General features: G+C 47.7%; 1 protein-coding gene across 8 annotated transcripts in view; it reads right to left on the reverse strand.

Annotated features, from left to right (window-relative positions):
• The window catches only part of LOC8038327 (acetyl-CoA carboxylase), a 169,373-nt gene that overhangs the window by 12,030 nt on the left and 134,081 nt on the right, over nt 1-23,262 (reverse strand). For all 8 annotated transcript variants that reach the window (XM_029983884.4, XM_029983886.4, XM_040498707.2 and 5 more), the window contains 10 exons: nt 22,419-22,510; nt 15,841-16,111; nt 14,014-14,154; nt 10,402-10,533; nt 9,597-9,734; nt 8,757-8,877; nt 8,515-8,612; nt 6,839-6,949; nt 6,033-6,176; nt 210-330 (listed from right to left, as the gene is read on the reverse strand). In XM_029983884.4, coding sequence (XP_029839744.1) covers nt 210-330; nt 6,033-6,176; nt 6,839-6,949; nt 8,515-8,612; nt 8,757-8,877; nt 9,597-9,734; nt 10,402-10,533; nt 14,014-14,154; nt 15,841-16,111; nt 22,419-22,510 — 1,369 coding nt within the window. The remainder of the gene's footprint in view (nt 1-209; nt 331-6,032; nt 6,177-6,838; nt 6,950-8,514; nt 8,613-8,756; nt 8,878-9,596; nt 9,735-10,401; nt 10,534-14,013; nt 14,155-15,840; nt 16,112-22,418; nt 22,511-23,262) is intronic.

Genomic DNA, 23,262 nt, shown 5'->3' on the forward strand with positions numbered 1-23,262 from the left:
CACTTGCGTCTGCTCTGTACTAAGCACCAAGATGGCGGCACCTACGACAACACCGAGGAACAGAGAGTGCCGATACTCTAAACGTAGCTCACTTAGCGGCTCTAGGTGCAACCAACACCAACGTGAGCAAGCGTCCGTGCGGGTTCCCCGCATAAAATCGTCGCTTTAAAACGAGTCGCAATGAAAAAAAAAAAAAAAGCTAGACTCACTGGGACTTTCCCGTCCCGCGACGAGCCAGCGCGGGTCGTACGGCACCTTGGACGGCGTGTACACCACGTCACGGTCAATCGGGTCCAGTGGCTCCACAATGGGCAACGGCGCCCCCTTGCACTGCACACACGATCGGGCATCAATGTAGCATGCAGCACTGCTTTTTTCTGTTACATATAAGTCACCGAAACATCCGTGCCTCGAATGGAGTGTGCCAGGCTATCTCCTCGAACTGGTAGCCGCGCTTAACACGGAGCACGGGTGTCCCAATGACCTGTATGGGGCTGTGTGAACCGGCCTTTGGAGGTCAAGTTACAGGAGGTTCATCCGACCTAACTGCGTTATTTTGTTACGTGTCATTGGAGTAAATGACAAAGATTTCAACGGGACGTCTATACTCATGTTTCACGATAACTTGGCAAACTGTGGAGGCTGCGGCCCCTGTGACCCAATAACAGCCGGAGCAAGGCAAGTGATACCACACCACAGTCGAGGCCACCGGGCATCATTACCACCACAGCAACAGAGCCCTCCACAACAAAAAGTAGTTCTAAGCTTCTTTTTCTTTTAGTGGCAATCAAACTGGCACAATTCTATTTAGAACGAGAAGATATGAAGAATAAAGAATAAAGTATAATCACAAATTTATGAGTTTGAATTACAAGCCGCGTTTACATGAATGCGACTTAGTCGCATCGAATCCAGTTGTCGCATCCGATGCGGTCATGTAAACGGCATAATGCGCTAGTGAAGCGCATCGCATTCAAGTTGCCAGACAGAGGTGGATCGAGACGGCGAAGACGCATTCATCCAACCCATGTAAACGGAGGTTGCATCGCATTTTGGAACGGGGAGGATTATGGGAAGGCGCTCTCTGCAGGAGCGAGTGAACAGCTGAGAACAAGGCGGCAGCCAACCTCGTCGGCGGCAGCGGAGAGCGGTTCCGTGTGGTCGCCCACAGTTCCTCTTGAGAAGAAACGCGAGCTTTTATTGCCAAGCGGAATATCACTGAGCTGCTCGGAGAGGGTGGCCCCCGTCCAAGCCTTGCGAAATACAACTTGCGTGTCCAAGGGAGTGCCTAGAGGCTTCGGCACGAACACGAACGACGCCGAGAGCTCTCAGCACTGCGTGGTAGTGCAGAACGAGCAGCTCCTACCTCGGTGCCGTCCCTGGCTACGCCGGAGCCTTTCGGCCTCGGGGCCCGGTCATGGTTGGCAAGGTATGCCGAGCCGAAGCGCGGTGGCGTCCTCAGAACGGTTCACGACGATCTCGCTCGCCAGGCCGTGCGCTTGAACGTCGCCTCTGATCCAGAGTGGCCCAGCGGCCCGACCCAGAGCCCAAGACGTTTGGGTTTTGATGTTTCTTCCGTCTCGTAACTGCTTGCACAGCATCGAAGACAGCGGGCGTGATATTTCGTTTACGCTCGCCGGAAGCGTCGACGCCTTCACGCACCTCATGTGCGATGCACCGGAAAACGCGGTCATGTGGTGCGGCCCGTGCCGGAAACGCAGCTTCAACTTTGAGCTTTCACACGGCGCGGCGCTACCTTCGCGTAGGGCTTGGTGCGTATTCATGTAAATGTTGCCGCGTCGGCTTTTTTCGGAGGACGACTGGAGTCGATGCGCTGAAGTCGTATTCATGTAAACGAGGCTATAGTCAAACCCGACTATATCGAACCCATTTACATTGAATTATCCCTTATATCGAACGATTTTTGTGCACAGTAATGTTAGTGATAATACAGTTGAACCTCGATGTAACGAAGTCGGTAAAATTCGCAATTTACTTCGTTACATTGAAATTTCGCTAAATCGAAATTTGGCTTTAGCATGCGAAAAAAAAAAAAAAAAAAAATTCCGAAACATTTTACGGGTATGAAAACTCACCGAAAATGACATTTATTTAGGGGCAAAGTAGTCCGCGAGTTTTGCTTGCGCCTTGTCCGACAGTAGCAGCGGCGTCGGCGGCGTCATACGGCGTTCGAGCGCCCAGAGCGCTTGCACGACATCTTGCTGCCCATGCGACGCCGTGTACCTCCTCAGTACGTCTATTGCGTCGAGCACTTCCCGAGTGCTCGTGATCTCGGCAGTTTCTTCAGGATGGCGTCCAAAACGTTTGCTTTCTTATCCAAAGAAAGAACTTTACGTTTCCTTATGGCAGCAAGCACGTAAGTAACCGCCCGGTTCAAAAATAAAGCTGTTTAGTTTAGGCGGTGCCAATGTTTCCAACCTACACAGCACTCTTGACCGCACAGTTTACTTGCCCCCTTGCGCCCACAGTGTGCTTGCGCCTTTGCTTTACATCACGCTCGCAAGACGATAATCGGTCTTTTCGGTCTTCTCCTAGATGGCACTGCCCGTGCGGTCGCGCGGTCGCGCCATCACGTCGCTCCCCCGCTGAAGTTGGCTCCCGCGCTACAGTGGACTATGATGATCAGTGAATGTCAGTGGTGATGCTGTTATGCCGTGTTAACTTTTTGCTCGGCATTTTCTGGCCAGCCTCGCGGAATCCGCTTTGCCGCATGCCTCGCCGGCGCTACCGGCGCCGCATCCTCGGGCAGCCTAGGACCGTTGGAAGGCCTGTCTCCGTGAAGTAACCTATCAAGCGCTCGCGTTTGCGCATAATTTTTTTTTTTTAACCACAATTTTTTGCGAAGTTGTTTTTTAGAGTTGATTTATTTATTGCCTTCTATGGCAATGGCGCTTCGTTATATTGAAATAGCAGCAAAATAGACTTCGTTATATAGGGACTAAAAATACATGGGGTCTATGGGCAAGAAATTATGAAAAATAAAATACTTCGTTAAATCGAGGATTTCGTTACATTGAAGTTCGTTATATCGAGGTTCGACTGTATATCGCAAAAACTACAATTAGATAGAACAAAAATAGCAGCCGCAAGCGATATATCAAACTGTCAAGACTGCCGTTTTGCTTCGCCAGCTGGCTAACCCCTAACGCGAGCGGCAAGCCAACTTTGAAGGCACAAGGAATTTATTTGTTTGTTTTTTTGGGGGGGCGGCCGCGTCGAACGCTTGGAAGAAAAAAAATCTCTTCTGCAGAGGGAGCGGGGAGAGGGTGCTCCGTGCTCCCTCTCCCTGCTCCGACTGATCTTTTTCTTCCGGGCGGTGGACGCGGCCGCCCGGAAGGAAAAAAAAGCCAGCTTGCTCTGTTAGCTCGCTTTCCCCCAACGCAGCTGCCTGCCTTAGGGGAAAGCCAACTTGCAGAGCAAAACGACGCACTCCAAAAGAAGGCGCTCCTGCTCGGACGTGCTCGGTGCTCTCGGCATAGTTCGACGCTAATGCGCGAATACAGAAGGCAGCGGCCTTAACGTTTTGGAGCCCGTCGATAGCGTAGAAAAAATATTGTTATCGCAAATGAAATGAAGAAAAAGCAGCAGGAGATGCGAGACTCTTTAATCGTGTAATATGTCAGCAGAAAAAAAATTTTTGAGAGTCGAATTCATTAAAACTGTTATATCGAATTACACGATATATTGGACAAATTGCCGTTTTTTTGCATGCTCGATATATGCGGGTTTGACTTATATTTAAATAAAAAAAGTGAAGCCACATCCATATCCGTTAGATTTTTTCTGCCTTGGAGCGTCGTGACTGTTAACGATTGCCGCCGATCGCAGCTGTGTAATCGGCCGCTTTCGCTGAAAACATCGCACTGTGCCCTGGCATTAGCACCCATCACAAAATTGAGCGTATGGTTATCTCATGAACTGTTCCCGAAGTGCTCGCTATTCTAGCGGACAGATATGTTGCTGCAATAGACGTTTATCCGAAGTTGGTTGGTTCTGGAGCAGACAACTCTTGACTAGCAGACGACAGCCAGTTCCTCCACGTCTCGCATCTTGCATTTGTTGCGAGACCCGGAGCCACGTGCCTCGCTCCGACGCTCTTATTGGGCAGCGGGGCCCTGGTCTCCACAGTTCACCAAGTTATTGTGAAACAGAGTATATCTTGTGCACCAATGCAGTTTGACAGTTTCAAGAACACTACATTACTTAAGAAATGAGCAGACATAAAAAAGAACAGGCTCACTTCAATTAATCGCGCTCCTTCCACACAACTAATTCAAATGTTACCAAAATTCTCTTAAAAATACAAGGTAAAAAAATATATTAATTTTTTTTTTTTATTATTATTAAAATGTGTATTTCTTTCTGCATATTTTCCATTGCCACACTGTTCTTAGAAAGTCATATTTCAGGTAGAAAAACACTTTTTCCGAAAGCAAGTGGTGGCTGATCACGCCCTTTTTTGGTATCTTCTCCCTGTTTTTTCGATAAATTTTCCAACAAAACAAATTCAAAAACGTATCTAAAAGCATATCTGGAATGAGAAACATCTTAAAAATGATCTGGCAACCATTGCACAGCTCTTGTTTTAACCTAGACGATCCCGAGATGCTGTGCACGTTTTTTTCCACATGCATACTTTCATGCGTACGTGTTTTTGAACGACAAAATGGCAACCTTGGATGCTTTCATTCAATCGTGGTAGCCAATACTTTGAAGTACTGTGAGTTGAACCCTGGTTGTAACACCATCACGTGGCTGAAAGAAGTTGACCACACTCTAATATGCTTTGCGGACCGAGCAACGCGACGGGTCGCACAAGGGGTCCAGCAAGCAAAAAGATAGGCCAAAAAGCGAAGATATGACTCTAACAATGACTACCAAGTTGGAGGCTATTGACGAAATGACTCTGAGGGTGTTGGTGCGAATAGAGATGTGTTATTAACCTTTTTTTTTTTTTCCTTCAAACACAATTATTTCAATACAGTGATTTTTCAGTGCATAGGTAGGTACCATTATTTCCTTAGTCTGCCATTATGGAGGGTCGATTTCTTCCTTCTGCCACCTACATGGGCGTTGAAACCTACTAACTAAAATTAAAAATATGCCCTTAACAGTTTTTGTGTTACAGATTTCTTGATATGCAAACAAAAAATAAAATTTCAATAAAAAAAGAAATTGATAAAATATTTAATTTTTAATTGATATTTATAATTATAGTTCAGTAAAAAAAAAAAGAATTGGAACGAAACAATATGTATACGAGAAGAATAATCCAAATAATTATCGAAACAATGCTCCTAAACATGGCCTAAAATGCATGGGGACTATAAGACTTGCCCTGTGCCCTTAACACTGTCCAAGAGAAACTGCTTAAACATTCCATCAAATGCAATGAGGGTGTGACGGCACTCCCGTCAAGTTCCGAGAGAACGCCCGCCCCCGAGAGATGACCCATCCGGTCTTTTGGGCTGAATATTCCCAACACAAAAATTCGGAAACATTGCCTGCCCACCCCTGATTCCCGCCAGATGTCGATCACACAACGCCCGACGGGAATCGCATCAATCGTGCCATCTGCAGTATTGGTATGTGTCGCAAGCGTGTTCGTCGTGCTACTGCGTCCGCGATCGGCGGTATCTGTTTTCGTGATATACAAGTTAATAACTCGTTCGCACGTTTTTCTTAAATTTCGTGTGTGATTTGCGCACGCGACATTGGTTCCCGTGATACGCAAATTTGTAGCAGTTTCCAGTGTCCCTCACACCATGAAACACGAATCTGCTGCATCCGCAATCTACGGCATCCGTTCACGTGACAGAGGAGTTTGTAGCGCATTTCTGCACACTTGTTGCACCGTGCAACGCGAATTCGCCATGTCTGCGATCTGTGGTATCGGCTCTAGCCTCGCGTAGTTTGTAGCGGCGACCACTTCCGAAGCATGGTGACATGGGACGCCGAACGTGCTGGTCGGGGACGCATCTCAGGCGGTAACGCAGACCGTGCGTGCTCACCTTGGGCATGTAGGAGAGCCACTTGAGCATGACGTAGGTGCCCTCCAGGTCGTCGTGCACCGTCACGTGCGACACCCCGTTCTGGTACATGATCTGCACACCGCCCAGTTGGTTGTTGGACGTGTACACCTCACGGCCCAGCAGCTGTAAGGACACAAAACGGAGCAGCCTGTCAAAAACAGATACTCCTCAAAAAAAAAAGAGGGTTTACTTAAGTTTAGACTTATTAAACTATGCTTTAGAACAGGGGTTCCCAAACTGCGTTCCTGGAGCTAGGGGGGATCTGCTGAGTACTTACTCTCAGGGGTTCACTGAGCTGCAAAATTCACTCACTCATTCCCACCCTCAAGTGAAGTATTCTTACAGCTCAGGCATTATCTTAGAAGAACCAGGCCACCCTCTGATGGACATACTTTGAGCCATTGAAGTAGGAATTCCTCAAAATAGAAAAACTTTGAGAATCTTTGCTGTGTAGAATGCAGATGAATTGGACCTTTCAGAATTGAAAAACACAACTCTTTTCCAATATTGGCAAAGACATCAATAAAAAGCAGACAGAGGGGAATGCTTACTTGGGAACAAAACATCACGCGAGAGCACTTATAACTTGTGGATAATACAAGCAGAGCACTTATGACGAATACCTTACGACCATCTTACGATGCAGAAACGTGCACCTCAGTTTCAAATTTGAGGCGAATTCCTGGGGGCATTCAGTATGACCCTATGACTTCAACCTATACTTATTGTAGATCTGTTGCTCGCAGGTTGTCACCGTGCAACAACGCTCGAAAAGGGCCATTCACCTTGTTCAGGGCACCGGCGCCAGTCAGGATAATGTGCGAGTTCTCCAGCTGAATCACCCTCTGGCCCAAGCGCACCAGGTAGGCACCAATGCCGATGGCACGACAGGTCACCTGCACACAGACCGTTTCGCACCATGTCGTTTCTTTTGTCTCAAAAGCACCCGCGAGATCGCAGAGCCAAGAACTGGGCATTGAAACATCGAGGAGGTTGGTGATTGCAGCTTGTACAAAAGCACATTCATTGGTGACAACTAGAACAGATATTTCTTTTAAATGCAATAGCACTTCTAAGACCACCAAACCACGAGATTGTGCGTGTCCGCCCATCGTGGCTCGATAGCTAAATTCAGTAGAGAAATTTCTCTGCTAAATTTAGCGGGAAAACTTAAATAGTTGTGTAATTGATGCAATCTCATGTCATATCCACAGCCATGACACGAGATTGTGTTTGCATGGTCATACGTGAGATTGCAACACCATAATCAAGCGAACTCGCATGAACTGATGTCATGTGACACTCCATCACATGATGTGATGCTTCACTTTCCCATGAGCTCTACTCGCTGCACAGAGTTAACCCATGACTCCCACCAAAGTAGAATAAACAAACTATAAACACAACAATGTATGCATCAATTTACTAAACAGGTAAAAGAACAAATAACTCCGCAGGCAGAAGATCCCATATGCTATTGCGTTACATCTTTCTTGGCAGCAGTCGGAAAGAAGTCGTAGCTTTTCACCATACACCAGTGTTCAGGATGTGCAGAGCGATTTTCTGCTCTTAAATGGCCTTGCACGTTCCGAATAATTGTACTGTGGCTTGCAGATGGTCCATTCCAAATATGTCAGTCTAGCCCCTAAAGGTTCATTCCAGGCCACGGTGCAAGGTACGTCCAATCTCGTTAATTCAAACTCAAGGGGAGCCGAAAATTTGCTTGATTTAAGTAAAATTTGGATTATAAGGAGTGTTTTCCATAGAGATGCATAGGATGGGACCTGCATGATAGTTTGAATTATCCACAAGTTTGAATTAATGAGAGTCGACGGTACATTTAGGTGGGGACACAGCTCGGCGAACGGTGCGACGCAATCAACCAGACAAACTCCTCTTGGCATGGGCCCAAGTAACCTCGGCCGACAGCGTTTCCACCGTCCAGACAGGGCAACTGATAAAAGAAAAAAAAAAAGCGAGAAATAAACAAAACCAAAGAAGGGTCTCATTCCTGGGCGCGTGCTTTTTCCAATTTGACCATCTGCTCCGACCTTGACGGACGCCGACTTGGACACCAGACCAGAGATCTCTCCGCTTCAATGCGTTCTTGAAACAGCTATTGCCCACCGTTGAGGCATGAAACTAGGGTTAATGACAAAGCAGTGCCTCAGCAACACGCATAGTGCAAGTGACAAGTTCTGCATGACGTAGCACACCCAGAAAACGACTATGAAAACAAGCATGCTTTCCACAAAAAATCACGGAAAATCAGGTGCACAACAGGCTGCCATTGGCAGCATAGCCACGAGCCATCTAGGGCCGTCACTTGCAACCAGGGCGAGGGCTTTATCTGGCACCTGTGACGCGCACGGTGTTCCCGTCTCTATATATATCTCACACAGTGCTCCCAGCACTGTGGGATGCGGCCTTCAGCACTGCGGGATACAGACAAGTAGCTTACCAAACTGATGGTGACGATCTCTTCGTAAGCTTGAGACGTTTCGCCAGCAATCAGGCCGGCATACTTAAGGTTCTCCACGCCAAGACCATCCGTCTTACCTGAGGAACAGAGTAGATACGTAAATCACCAACAGAACCATAAATCCTCTTCCCGTGCATCCAACGCCAAACCAGATCACAATTCGTACCCATAGGTTTTAACTGAATCGAGAAAGAATAGTGACGGTAGTAGTCCCAACTCACCAATGATGTTGGTGATCTTGTAGCGCTTCTCTCCCTCGTCGTCAATGAGCTCGGCGTTGACGGAGTTCATGGCACTCACTTTCTTGAAGTTTTCGGGGGTGAGGTAGAGATACCGATAGCCCTGTAGTAAATGTAACGCAACCAAGCTTGCAAAAAGATCTTTTTCCAACACTGAAAACAATTGCAGCTGCTTATAAAAAAACCGAGAGCCACGCTGATCATACGGAGAGATGCCAAGACTTCTCTCGGGTGAAATATTTAGCCAAATCGGGCTCACGATATGTGGTTTTGATAAAACGAGAGCACAAACCTCTGCAGTTTTAGCAGGCAGTGCAAAGTTAAACCATGCACGCTACTGTTTTTATTTCATAATAAAGAGGTAAAAATGGAACAAAATACTGAGGTAGTCTTTGAACCCAGACACTTATTCTTTCCTAATACACCACGTACACGCATGGGAAGTCATGACTTCAGCCTGTAACACACGTGGTGATTGCCACAGCATCCCCGGCACGCCAGAAGTGTGGCTTCAAGCTGCTCGCAGAGAGCCCGGTACTTGTCACCCAATTCGTAACTTAGCCCTGCACCTCTTAACGAGTACCCCCGAATCATAATGCTAAAATTAATTCATCGAATTTCACAGTTTCTCCCACACAAAGCAAAAACTTGGCATCTTTGATTACACATGATGACAGTGAAACTTCACCAACTGAACGGAGACGGGCACTTGAATCGTAACCACAGCTCACTAAGTCTACTGGCTTCGGGTAAATGCTTCAGCATCATTCAACCTCAGTCAATGAATGGATGAACCAATCAGTCAGTCAATCAACTAATTACCTTGTCGGGAATCTCGGGGTCAACCCAGGCCACGTTGAAGAGGTGCTTTAGTTCTTCGGCGAGACCAATCCTGGCTCCACTGTTGGCCGAGATGTATAGCCGGGGAATGCCGAGGGCTCGGGCTCTCTCCGAAGCTTTCTGCACAACCAAACGATGAAACTTTAAATGATGCAATCAAAAGTAATTTACATGCTCCCTGATAAACAGAGAGCATGCAGCAATATGGGAAGTTGAAGAATGGGTGGATAAAGGAAACAATATGATTGATCACACGCAACAAAAGGTGCAAGCGAGACGAAGGTTGACGAAATACGAGATAGACGCAAAGTTGCTTCCGAAATAGCTTTGTGGAAGGGAAAAAGCATGGCAGAGGACAGGACACCCATCTAAAATTACACGCGGAGGATTTAAAAAATTTTGAAAAGTAAGGCTGCGGCGGAAAGTGGACTAGTGGATACGGCGGTTGGACAGACTAGAGATTTGTCGGTGACTTCTCAAGCCACACCGTGTAGCCTTTTTTTCTGTCTCATTCTGCTCGTCTATGGAGTCGATAAAATTGAATTCAATCAAATTGAAATGAAAAGAGTTGCAGATACAATCGGAATCGTTAGATCACCGCTGACACTGGCAAAACTCGGCGGTGGAACACAAATACGCATGCACCCGAGTTCGCTGGAGACGTTCCAGAAACCGCTCCCACAGCCACGAGATGATGCAAACAAGGCGGGCCATAGCGCTGGCTTCCGCATGTGGCCCTCCTTAAAGGGGGGCACAAGGTGAAGCGGGAAATGCACAAGTGGCTTACGAAAAACAGGATGTCTTCCTGGGGACCAAAGGTGCCCAGCAGGTAGGTGATGTCGTTGGCAATCACAATCACGTCACGGCCCTCCGGGTACTCCGGCGTCACCATGGTCATGCGCCATGCCACCATGCCAACCTGGCAGAGGAAGGAAGCAAGGAACGCCCAGTTGGCGACACCAGCTTGTCATCTAAGCTGCACCGTGTTATTCTGCATTAGTCTCACTGTATTAAGTTATTCAAAGATAGATGTACCACAATAGTTGCACCACAATAAACTTTCACTTGAGCAAAGGTCCGTTTAACAAATATTTCAGAGTAACAAACTTTAAAGAAATTCCAAACGGTTTTCCTATGCATTTTATGAAAAAGTGTTTCAGTTAAGCGAAAAACGAATTTCGGAATAGTGAATATTTCAGTTCAACGAACTTGATCGGTGGACCCAGGATTATTTTTGCAATTAATTCAACAAAGTTTTGTGCTCTGCAGTGCTGCGGCGGCCTATCTTAACTGGAGTTTACAGTGCCGCCGAGGCAAAGCAGCGGTGCGGTAGACAAAAACAAATCACGTGGTGTGTCTTTTTTTTTTTGTCATTGGTTACATTTGGCCACCTTAGTTGTGGGTACCTAACGGCAGGACGGCAGTTTGTGCACCCACTTTCATAATGAGTACGACAAAACAGAAGCAGTTGTCTCTATCAGACAAGCTCAAAATCCTTCAGCGTCTAGACAACGGTCAAAGGCAAGCGGACGTCAACGATAGTAAAGCAGAAGTCTAAGCATGAAGGAGAAACTGCGTTCAGTCCCAACAGGAAACGACTCTGCACGGGATATTTCAAGCCAGTGAACGATGCCGTTGCGGTATGGCTTTGTCAGAGCAACAATCTGTGCCAGAGGAAATGCAAAAAAACAGACTCTCTGGACAGCTTCGTTACTTCATGCGCTTTAAGAGCGCCGGTGCAAATGAAAATTCCCGACTTTGTTTTTCAAAATGAGAAACGCAGCAACATAACTGTTATGCACTTTGTATATATAGATGTACATGACTCCATAAATTGCATTTCACACTTTAGGCTCGATGTATGCTGTGACCTATACTGTTCCATGTTTTAGTGAATATATTCAGTTTAGTGAACTTTCAGTGAAGTGAACCGTTTCCTTGGATTCCTTGAAGTTCGCTCAAGTGAGAGTTTACTGTAGTTGTACCGCAACATTCATACTACTACAACAGTTGCACGACAATAGTTGTGCTACAAGAGCAGTACTACACCGTACTACTAGGATAGTTGCACAATAGTTGCACAACAATATCATTAACGATGGTAAAACTACAACAGTTGCATTACATTAGTTACTGTTTTAATATTTGCCTTTCATGATGACAATCGCAACAAATTTTGAAAATAAAATATTTTAAAATTTGAATATGTAAATAAATTACTAAATGTGATCAGAAAATTTAGGGTGAGGCTTCCAAGGCAAAGTAAAGAGCTAGACACAGCTCAAAATTACGCTCGGGGCTGACACAAACCAGGTAAAAGCAAAGACTTCCCTCTGTTCCTCCTCTATATTTGTTTTTATGAAGTGATAACCGAATTTCATTATCCTCTAATGCATCAAGAGCCACTTGCAAGAAGCTCCAAAGTTGTAAGCTTAAGAAAAATATGTTCTGTTAGTACATATCAATATACTGTAAAATACCGGGAAAGCACTCACCTCACTTTCGCTGAAAACTGGGTTATAATCTAGACCATGGGCACTTGTCCGGTCAAATCGGGTGCTTAATGTATAATTTGCAGAATTCCAAAGTTTGCAACACGTTAATAGTTTGCGCTTGAACGAAGGGGGCGCTTCTGCGGTATTTTACGGTAGTTAGTTCTCAGCAGGCAAGCTATCACACAAGATAAGCCTCGGTTGAGCTTCCATGACGTCCAAACGTGTTTCGCTATAACAGTACAATTTGTTACGAGTGGTGCTCTCAAAAGTTGGTTCTGCTACATGGTCAAGGTGCCCAGAAGAAGGCAGAAATTGTCATTAATGACACCAATGTCCCCAAAAAGTACAGGTCCTAGAAGAGCACCCTTCACAACCTTACCTAGTATCTAGGACAGACCAGTCACAGACGTTAGACACGCAAAAAGAGAAAAGAAAGAAGAGCAGCGATCCTCACCACCAACCGTCACCACCATCACCAGTGAAGGAAAAAGGTAATCATTCTGAAAAACAACCACAATCTTTTCCTTTTTACTTTTTTTCATTTCATATTGCCATAACACAACTCCCCCTCTCCCCCCTCATTGTACACACAGCCTCTGCAGTCGAGGTGATCACATTGTGACTCCTTGGGACAAGATGTTTCCGTAGAGAAACGTATTCTGCCGCTAAAAGTTAGTACCGTGCAATCCATTTATAACGATAATGAGCAAACCCGAAAATTCAATCGTTATAACCTATTACCTTTATCTAGAAACTAAAAACTGATTGTTATAAGCGGTACGTCATTATATGTGGTATCGTTTTAAGTGGACTGCACTGTATCGCGATACTTACCGACACTGAACTTGAATGGGAAAAGTCGCTCTGCTACCCGTTTGGTACTTGCAGGGTTTGTGGGCTTAACTTCGAGCTTCGTTGGGGTTTTCGTCGCAAAATCCACAACATCTAAACAATAGCTGACATCTGCCGCGCGTGCACCAACTCTTGAGTTACAAGAAAAAAATATGGGTAGTCAACGTAAAAACAAAATGTTTTGCAATTCTCTCAAATTAAACGAACTGAAGAAAATTTTTTAAAAAATTCTACATTTATTCAGGTAACTGTCCACAACTGAACAAAACAAATTGCTTAAAAGGTCCGAGCAATGCATTGCCAGTAAATAAACCGGTCCTTTAACTCCGTGCACCTTTGTGGACGCCTACTTTCATGAAACGTAAGGGGAGCTTGACCAACCAATCTTTTTCCTCGCCTCGTGCCCTCGGCAACTTCCGCCAAACGTCGACAAAACGTCCCGTTCAGAGCATGGGATCCGCACAAACGCCCACTTTGATCCTTGCAAGCCATTTCGACCCCATCACGTCCGCCGTTCTTAACGTCGACAAACGGTTCATACTCCTGCCCACTGAGCGTAAAAAAGAGCAACCCTTTTTCTCTACCTTTACCTCGAGCTTTGCTCTGGCCAACACCTCCCAGACAACAAGGCCGTTGTGCCGGATTTTCTTCGTCGCCTACCACAGGACAGCGCCGGAAATGAAATGGACACGTGCGTCGCTTTGGCGTTCAGCCGGGACTCGTATCCTCGCCGACAGAATACGAACCAGACGCCGGCGTCAGTCTGGTTCACTGGCTAGCCACTCATTCTTGTCTCAATCACCGTATGCTTCGTCCATCGGACCTCCGTCGGGAACGGTTCGAGCTTCGACCAGACGACACTCTCGGTCAGCCTACGTTCTGTCCCCCTCCGGCGGCGGTTTGAACATTAACCACACGACGCCTGCAGAGGCTGTGCCCAGACATCCAGAGGGGAGTCGTGTCGACGCTTGCGAGGAGAGGGTGTGCAGGGTGCAAGAAAAATTGTGACGCGGGTGACGGGCGTGGGGCGTCGCTGCACTTACAACACCTACGTCATTCTCCCCCGGCAGGCGCTTGTGCTCCACCAGGCGCCCCTGCGGGTCCAGCACCAGCTCCACGCAGCTGAGCAGAGACGAGGGAACCTCCTCGCCCCCGCGCATCTCCAGGTGCTCCTCCCACAGGCGCAGCAGGGCCTGCAAGGGGGGCACGCCCACGCTGCACCCATCTCCTGCCACTCTTTCGCACCCGGCTCATGTTTAAACGGAGTTGCAAAGAGCCGTTTTGTCCATGTGCTGTTTCTCGATGGCCTTCCCATTACGAATAGGCATCTCTGCTAGGCTCGTTGAGGTGATGACTGAGTTACAACAACGGCATCTGTTTGCCTCGAGTTTTTATATTTGTTTTCTTTTACCGCTTTATTTTTGTTATGTATTTATTTTAATTTATTTTATTCATTAAATATTTTTATTTCCACCCAAAACCTGCTGCTCTCGCTGGCACCACTTGCATTCAAATAAAAAAATTTACCCTCTCAGACCAGCTGTGCAAGTAGCTCAGTGGCTATAGCATCGGACTGCTGCCGGGTTCGAAGCTCAGCGGGGCTCGAAGTTTAAAGACAACCTCTATTGATAACCTCACTCGTTTATAAGGATCGTTACGAAGTTAATTTGTGACAATTTTCTCATAGAAAATGGCCCATAAACCATAATTTGGGTTAAACGTAAAATTTAAAAATTTATGCGCGAAACAGACTAAGGGTATCGGCAAACCCGAGTGAAGGACTAAAGATCAATTTAGATCGCGCGGCAATTTTTCGACACGCGACCAAAGTCGGTTAAACGGTTCCAATTTCAGCAGAAAACATCTAATGACCAATGCGTTTTGTGTCACGTAAGTATAAACTGAATTCCTAGTTTTGTTACGCTGCGCGACGCTACGCTGTGTGTCAAGGCATAGACTCGCCATGCATAAACTATACGAGCTCGATTATGCTGACTAACAGTGACAAACATAGAATGTGCAATAGGGCTCCCTGGGAGGAAGAGAAGGGCGTCCAAACGATACCGCCTAGAGGAGATTCATTCTAATTTCTGACATGCACCGTGAGATGGTGCAGTGCGACAGGAAAGGCAGCGAAACACACGACCACGACTTCACGCGCCGCGCCATCGAGTTTGTTTTTGCATGCTCCGACCGCCGACCCTATAAAGTTTGGTCGGCAAAGCACTCGGCTCACCGTGTCGAGCTGGCGGGTTGAAATCCTGCCGGGCGACTGAAGGTCTTTTCATGAGGTTCCCTACGGGCGCGCTGCTTTGTAGCACCAGTTTTTCATTACAGCCGGCCGTTACAAAACTCCATGAATATCGGCTGATAAAACTCTGTGTTAAAAGATCACGAATGTCAATTGAGGGAAGGCCCAAACAATTGTAAGCCATTAATACTGTGTCACGCAACGACCTCGTGCAATTATGGTGCCTGCAACATGTCTCGGCCTGGTGTGTTTACAGTACCCTAAAAGTTTCTGACCGACGATGCCACACTTGTGCTTGTGTGTGTTTGTTGGTGCTGGAACACCAACAAACAGGCAGACACCTGCTCTTCTGCAGGCCGCTTGCCAGCATTACAGTTCACGGACAACTCCAGCAACCAGGAGTTGGGACACCGCAACGGCGGCAACACTTGCGTTCGCCCATACTTTTCGCCGCAACTTCTGTTCGACTGGCCGCCAGTACTGCGACATCCGACGGCGTGCCACGCCGAATCTGGTAACGTCGGCAGTTTTCCCCCTTCGGGACCGTTTTAGACACGCGGGCGGCACGGAAGCCAGTCGGAGACATGTTCCGGGCGGCCTTGTGCAACGCCGCCTCGCGGGGTCCCACCTGTCTGAACATCTCTGGGAAGTCGTAGACGTAGGTGGTCCCGTTGGACTGTGCCTGGAAGCGCTTCTGCTGCAGGTAGTCCTTGGTGAGGTACGGGGTGGAGATGGGCAGGCCGTGCAGGGGCCCCTGGCGGTGGTGGCCCCAGGCCTCGAACTGCATCTGGCCCGTCTCGGGGTCCACCACCTCCTTGTACAGGCTGATGTCCAGGTAGTAGCCGCTCTCGTTGGCCAGGAACAGCCGGATCGGCAGGCACTTGCCGTTCAGGCTCGGCCTGGACCGACGCAAGGGGGGCATCGGCGTTGGCGATGGGCATCACGGCGACGGCTTTCACGCTCACGAGCGAGATGTTTCTAACACAACCACCTATAATACTTAAACGCCGAAAAAGATTGAGACAGGACAGGGCTCAACCATCTTTCGTCTTTGCATTTATACAACATTGTTTTCTTTAAATACGAACCAACTGGCCCGAGCCACCACTTTGCCACATGTGACACACTCGTGGGTTCCCAAATGGTTCCTAAAAACGTGAAAGTTTCCCCGAAAAACACACCAGGGATCCCCGGAACAGGAAAAAACTTTCAGCCTTTCCACTCTGGTGAAGAAGGAAGACCAGCGAAGCTGTTCTATGGTGGAAATGAAGTAATGGCTGGCCGCAAGTCGGCAAGCCAGAGTGGAAAGGCTCGAAAGGCTGCTGCCATCTATGAGCGACCTAGCCCTTGACAGCTCCGCTGTAAAAACACATTACTCAGGCGCAGGCCTTTCCACTCTGGCTTGCCATCGAGGAAATTTGGCTCCTCGAGAGAGCCAAATTTTCTCGATCGCCCCCGCACCTAAGTACAGTTGAACCTCGATGTAACGAAGTCGGTAAAATTCGCAATTTACTTCGTTACATTGAAATTTCGCTAAATCGAAATTTGGGTTTAGCATGCGCTAAAAAAAAATTCCGAAACATTTTATGGGTATGAAAACTCACCGAAAATGACATTTATTTAGGGGCAAAGTAGTCCGCGAGTTTTGCTTGCGCCTTGTCCGACAGTAGCAGCGGCGTCGGCGGCGTCATACGGCGTTCGAGCGCCCAGAGCGCTTGCACGGCATCTTGCTGCCCATGCGACGCTGTGTACCTCGTCAGTACGTCCATTGCGTCGAGCACTTCCCGAGTGCTCGTGATCTCGGCAGTTTCTTCAGGATGGCGTCCAAAACGTTTGCTTTCTCATCCAAAGAAAGAACTTTACGTTTCCTTATGGCAGCAAGCACGTAAGTGAACCGCCTGGTTAAAAAATAAAGCTGTTTAGTTTAGGCGGTGCCAATGTTTCCAACCTACACAGCACTCTTGACCGCACAGTTTACTTGCCCCCTTGCGCCCACAGTGTGCTTGCGCCTTTGCTTTACATCACGCTCGCAAGACGATAATCGGTCTTTTCGGTCTTCTCCTAGATGGCACTGCCCGTGCGGTCGCGCGGTAGGGAGGCTCACTACAGCCTCCCTATCGCGCGGTTGCGCGGTCGCGCCATCACGTCGCTCCCCCGCTGAAGTTGGCTCCCGCGGTAGAGTGGACTATGATGATCAGTGAATGTCAGTGGTGATGCTGTTATGCCGTGTTAACTTTTTGCTCGGCATTTTCTGGCCAGCCTCGCGGAATCCGCTTTGCCGCATGCCTCGCCGGCGCTACCGGCGCCGCATCCTCGGGCAGCCTAGGAACGTTGGAAGGCCTGTCCCCATGAAGTAACCTATCAAGCGCTCGCGTTTGCGCATAATTTTTTTTTTTAACCACAATTTTTTTGCGAAGTTGTTTTTTAGAGTTGATTTATTTATTGCCTTCTATGGCAATGGCGCTTCGTTACATTGAAATAGCAGCAAAATAGACTTTGTTATATAGGGACTAAAAATACATGGGGTCTATGGGCAAGAAATTATGAAAAATAAAATACTTCGTTAAATCGAGGATTTCGTTACATTGAAGTTCGTCATATCGAGGTTCGACTGTAATTTGTTTTTCCTGTTTATGCGATATTTAACGAGATCTGAGTCAACCACCGATGGTTACTTAACTATTCGCAAACATTCTTTTGTATATGTGCATTTATCTTTTTGAGGACTCTAGGCCTATAGATCTTCAGAGTCTGGTAAGAGATTTCGGCGAGACATTGGCAGAAACATGTAGAACAACTCGATAACGCTTATGGATTATCAAAGAAATGTTTTTCCCGTGGCTCTCCAAAACGTTGTTGTTGTTGATTACGGGCTTTATGGCGCAAAGCTTCTATGGCCATACTGCGCCAAGCTTGTTTAGTTGGGACATACTCTGGACCTCCAAAACGTTGGCCAACAATTGGCTTGGAAGGGCCATGTTGCAACATTATCTAAGGGTATGACTGCAGCCCTTAATCCTCTTGTTAGGCCCGAGCAGTTTCGCAATAATGCATTACTACATACACAAATTTCTGCAATGACCTAATTTTGTCTGAACAAGCAGAGCCCCAATTCCTGAGCAAAGTTATATCGGGTCGGCTGCTTCGGAAGAGTCCGCTTTATTGCACGTGCCGTCGAGAATAGTGCAAAAATTATTAAACTGCTCTGGTCAGTCTCGGCAAGTTTGCAAAACTTTATTTTTTATCGCGCACTAGATGTTTCACCAAACCTGTCGTAGCTTTCGTAAAAGGAAGGTTTCGGAACAAGGCAGAAACGTCTCTAAAAGTTTCCGTGGGAGGAGCACAGTGAATCCTGTAATGCCACACTACGGAACAAGTGCACTTATTCTGTGTTCACCCCTCCAGCCCCAGAAGCCCAGTAGGCTAAAGACTAAAGCCTGGCTCACACATTCACATTTGATCGCAACGGACTGCCTTCCGACCGCCTCCGACTGACCCCGACGAGATGACACGCCAGCGCCGTCCGCCAGGTGGCCCAGGATACCCAATCTGTGCATATTCCTATTGGTTTCAAAATAATCCCGACAAAGTTACGAGCGATCACTCGCCATAGACTGCATGAATTTGACCTTCATAATAACCCAAAAACTCCAGTCTAGCTATTCGCAGATCAAAAATCCTTCGTCGTAAACAGTGACAAACAGTTGCAATGCAGCTGGTGACCCTCAAATGTAGACGTGTGAGCCGGCTCTTAGGCAACCCTTCACCACGACTGAACGTGACGCTAATGCTGCGCAAGCCCAAGATTTCAATTCCGCACGCTGCTGGCGTGCACGTCAAATTGCAGCGACGCGCACATCGGGGAACCGGGAAGGAAGTGTGCAGTCGCTCTTTGAGGTCCCTCCCGTTGGGAAGAGCAAGACTCGCAACGAGCATTACCTCTCCGGTCACCCGCAACTCAATAATGGCCCGACTACCGCCATTGTTGTCATCTCTTTCCTGGTGGCCGTCCATCTCTACCTGTTCGGCGGCCTCGGGCAACGTTAGGTACGGGCCGTCCGACGGTGCATTCATGCGTGCGAGGCAAGCAGAGAGAAGGAAAGCTACGGTCACTGACGGCTCGAGAAACGTGGGGTATAGCGAGTCCGTCACATCTTGTTGCTCTTATTTAATGAGATGCCAGCGTTAGCCGATGAGAATTCCCAAGAACGAATTACGAAGCACGAGCGTAATAAGCCATGCTCTGTGGTTCTTTGACTGTCAGGGACTATGCACTGTGGCCCGTTGCAATGTAAGAATGGAACGAGCTTTGCCCGGAAAAATACGATGTCCCGCTTGATGCACAATGTACCGAAGCAGATTGGGCATTAGGCAGAGCTTAGTATTTGGAGCCATCGATCTCGAAAAAAGGGTGCCAATGAAGACACCCTAAATTTTGTGAAGTGAGAAAAATGGTGCGTCAATATTGAGTATCACGGATGCCATTTCTCTCCGCGAAATCATGGTGCGAAGCCTTTTCTGCAGTTCTTGCAGTGCAACCGACCCGCACTATCAACGTGCGCAAGTCGCGCCGTGTGACCGAATGGCAATAACAAGACTAAGTTATTGCGGCATTATTGAGCTTTAAGAAACTTGCACACTCTGTCTAGCCCCATGTTCCAAGAGCTCCCCAGCTCCGAGCGAAAGAAAAAGAACGAACAAACATACATTTTCAAATGCGAAAAGAACACGTCACATTTTTACTCTGGCAATAAAGGGCAATTTTACGCACTCAAATTGGGTCCGACGAAGTGCGAGGGTTGCTATGGCAACAGCTGCGTCAACTCCAACCAAACCGGTTTTTACCCCGTTTTGTTGGAGCCGACGCAGCTGTTGCCGCAGCAACCTTCGCGCTCGGTGTGACTCGACGCGAGTGTGCGAATCGGCCTTAACCCCATCACTTACAAAGCCCGCGCGCCCACTTCCCGGCAAAGCACCCAAATGCCCCACCGTCGCGATCGACAAAAAGTGTCGCAATTGACGCGAGAGAAATTGTGCCCTTATTTAAACGCCTTATCCGTGCCGCGACGGTGAGCCGCGATGCTGTACTGAGACCCTGCTCGTGAGATTTCACGCACCCAAGCTTCGGCACGGATCGCTTCTCTTTTGAAGAACAGTCTTCTCGACCCCGTTATTCGCTACGTTTCTCACTTAGAACGAATTCACTCGCTGTATTCGAGCTCTGCAAGAAAGTGAACGCACACGCCTCGTCCATAAGACTGTGCGGCTATTACTCTAGTAAATACGGTACTGCTCCAAGTCCCCGAGCGTCGTTCCCCTTACAGCGGTGCCCGGAGCGCGCCTCCCACTGGCGCGTTTACCGCATCCCAGAAAAGCAGTCTCCCGATTCCCGCCCGACGACGTCGCAAAAGCGTCGCGCCGTCGCCAGCCGCGATCCGAGCAGTGATGCAGCAGCGGTGACGCGCTCTGGGCGCCGTTCCCCTCACGCCAGCGCAACGCAGTGGCCGTGGCCTCTTACCATGGCCTCACTTACACGCCAGGGTTATAGTCTTTGCCGTAGAGCACGTGGTACGCAGGAAAGCTGGGTTGCACCTCTCTTCGCCAACACATGCACCCAAACACCACACAGTCAGCACGAGCCCAAAAGCCATGCATGGCAAAGCAAAGCTAGGCAGAGAGAGCGGCACCACTGTCAGCACAACCGTCACCAGAAAACGCGGGTAGGCAGACCCCAGACCACACAAATAGGTGAGTCAATGCATAATAAACATCAATAAAACGGCGCAAAAAAAAGGATGCAGAGTCAAGCGGACAAGCGCTTTGCGTTCGTCTTCCACTTGTCCCCGTGTCTTCGTTTGCGTCGTTTTATTTATTCTCGTCGGACAATGCACCGGGCGGTCGACATGCGAGCGAATGATCGATAGAACGGACAAACTCCTAAAGATGTGGCGAGTGTTCCTGGATGCGGTTCCATTATTTCCGGCCTTGCTGACCGGTCTTCCGAAGTATTGGGAGGCTATCGGAAGATTGATACGACACTTTAGATCTAGATTAAAGCTTTAGAAGGCTCGCTTTTGTCTTTAATCTAAATTAAACTCGGAGGCCCGCTGGTACCAGTAAAAAAAGACACCAGAAAACGAGAGGCGATGGCTATTCTCTGCCTCATGGGTTATTTTTGCTAATGCTGAGCCAGTATGAAAAAAAAAAAAAAAGAGTGCATTAAAGGTGAGTAAAAAAAAATTTGGAAGACAAAATACACATAGGAATTTCTGTCCTGTCTGTTTCTGTGTTTGCGAATTTCTTTCAGATCAGATGCCCATTTTAATCCTTAAACCTGGCTGGCATCAGCAACGATAACTGTCCTAAAGCAAAAAACTAAAAAAAAGGCACTTTGTAAGCATGCTTATTAATACCTTATTTTGATTATCTACTTCGAATCTCTTATACAACAAGGCTAGCGTGTGCGGCGTATGTACCTACGTTCGTAACATTCTCCTCGGTGCTTGGGTAATTCGGTAAAAGGTCTAAGCGGAGAGCGAGTCGTCTGCTTCTTGCGCAGGAGTTGGGGTGACATCAGAACGACGCCAAGTTCTGATTGGCTCTGGTTGGAAGGGTGTTGGGTAGACCTCAGTGAAAAGTGCCTTGAGGTCTACCCACTATATTTCTCAATCAGCCCATAAGCACAGCGTCCTCACATCGTCGCAACCTCCATGCAAAAAGCAGACAACTTGCGCTCCACATTGACACCTGGAGCTTATTTATACTTTATTATGTAAGGTGTTTAATCTATTGGGACAACCTTTCTTTTATACTGTCAACTCATGCCCCAGTTTCTTTGCCCCAAAAGTTGTCGTGCACTCAACCGTTTTAGACGACCCAGGCTCGCTTGTGGCTTAGTTGGCGGCTCTGCCAACAAATGGCAGCACTGACGTTTTTTTCGAATCTTGGTCCCATTTTGTTTGTTGTTAGAACTTTGATTTTGAAGGTAACAAATTTGTTACATAACAAAAATTTTGAAGGTAACAAACAGAAATTCCTCAAAACCAAAAACGGTTAAGACGTTAATCTAAACTTGAGCATAACATCCTGCCCCCCCCCCCCCCCCCCCCCCCCGACACCATCCCGATATTGTCAGCAACCACCCTACATTTCTCCGCTTTGTTAAAAAATATTTTTTGAGAACCACAAAATTCAAAAATAACTCACCGGATTGTCATCTTGATCTCGGCCTGGAGAACACGCAACTTCCACAAGCGAGGACCATACCTCATCACCATGTCCCGCACATTCTCGGCAATCTGGAAGCGACAGAGTCGGTCACGTCTGGAGGTGACGCCTGCCAATGCGGCCAAGCAAAGCGACCTCAGAGGAACACCATTCGCTTCCACTGGTAGAAAAAAATGCCACTCTGGCAACGCCCCTTTCAGCAAGCGTACGTTTAGATCCATATAATCCACACCCTTTCCACTTTCCTGGATTCTCTCCCAAGAGAGACTGGCGAGGGGCTTGGCTCTTAGCTTGCAACACTGGTCACAGCTGCCATTTTGCCACACGAGTCATGCATGTTTATGAGGCATACACCGTACATGATACTACATGACAGCACTTGGAGATGCAACGTTCCAGAGGGGAGTACAAGCAAGTAAAATCGGCCAGTAACTTCACACCCTCCCATTTGCCGCAGGCTTCAGAAGTCGTGGCTGGGCAATTGGAGCGGTGTCACACAATTTGTATCGCGAAAGAGATAAAAGATGGCAATCGTTTGGACGGAAAAGTGTAGTGCGACAAGAAAAACGGAGGCCCATTGCTATGATCTCGTTGCCTTCTCAGAACTAATGGCCTTGCCTACAGTTGCCCTGTGGAGTTTTAGACAAAACAAACAGGCACCAAAAAAAAAAACGCACACACTCCAAAACGGAAGATGTATACGAGGGATATTTCGGAGAAAGCAAGGATTTCTCTTAACACCATTCGGGCAATGTCACCAACCTCGCGAGGCGCAAACGCTAAGGCACACTCTAGCCACTTCGGTCCTCGACCATAAATCGGC

The sequence above is a fragment of the Ixodes scapularis genome, unplaced genomic scaffold (genome assembly GCF_016920785.2).
Source record: "Ixodes scapularis isolate PalLabHiFi unplaced genomic scaffold, ASM1692078v2 PGA_scaffold4__175_contigs__length_147842914, whole genome shotgun sequence".
Lineage (NCBI taxonomy): Eukaryota > Metazoa > Arthropoda > Arachnida > Ixodida > Ixodidae > Ixodes > Ixodes scapularis.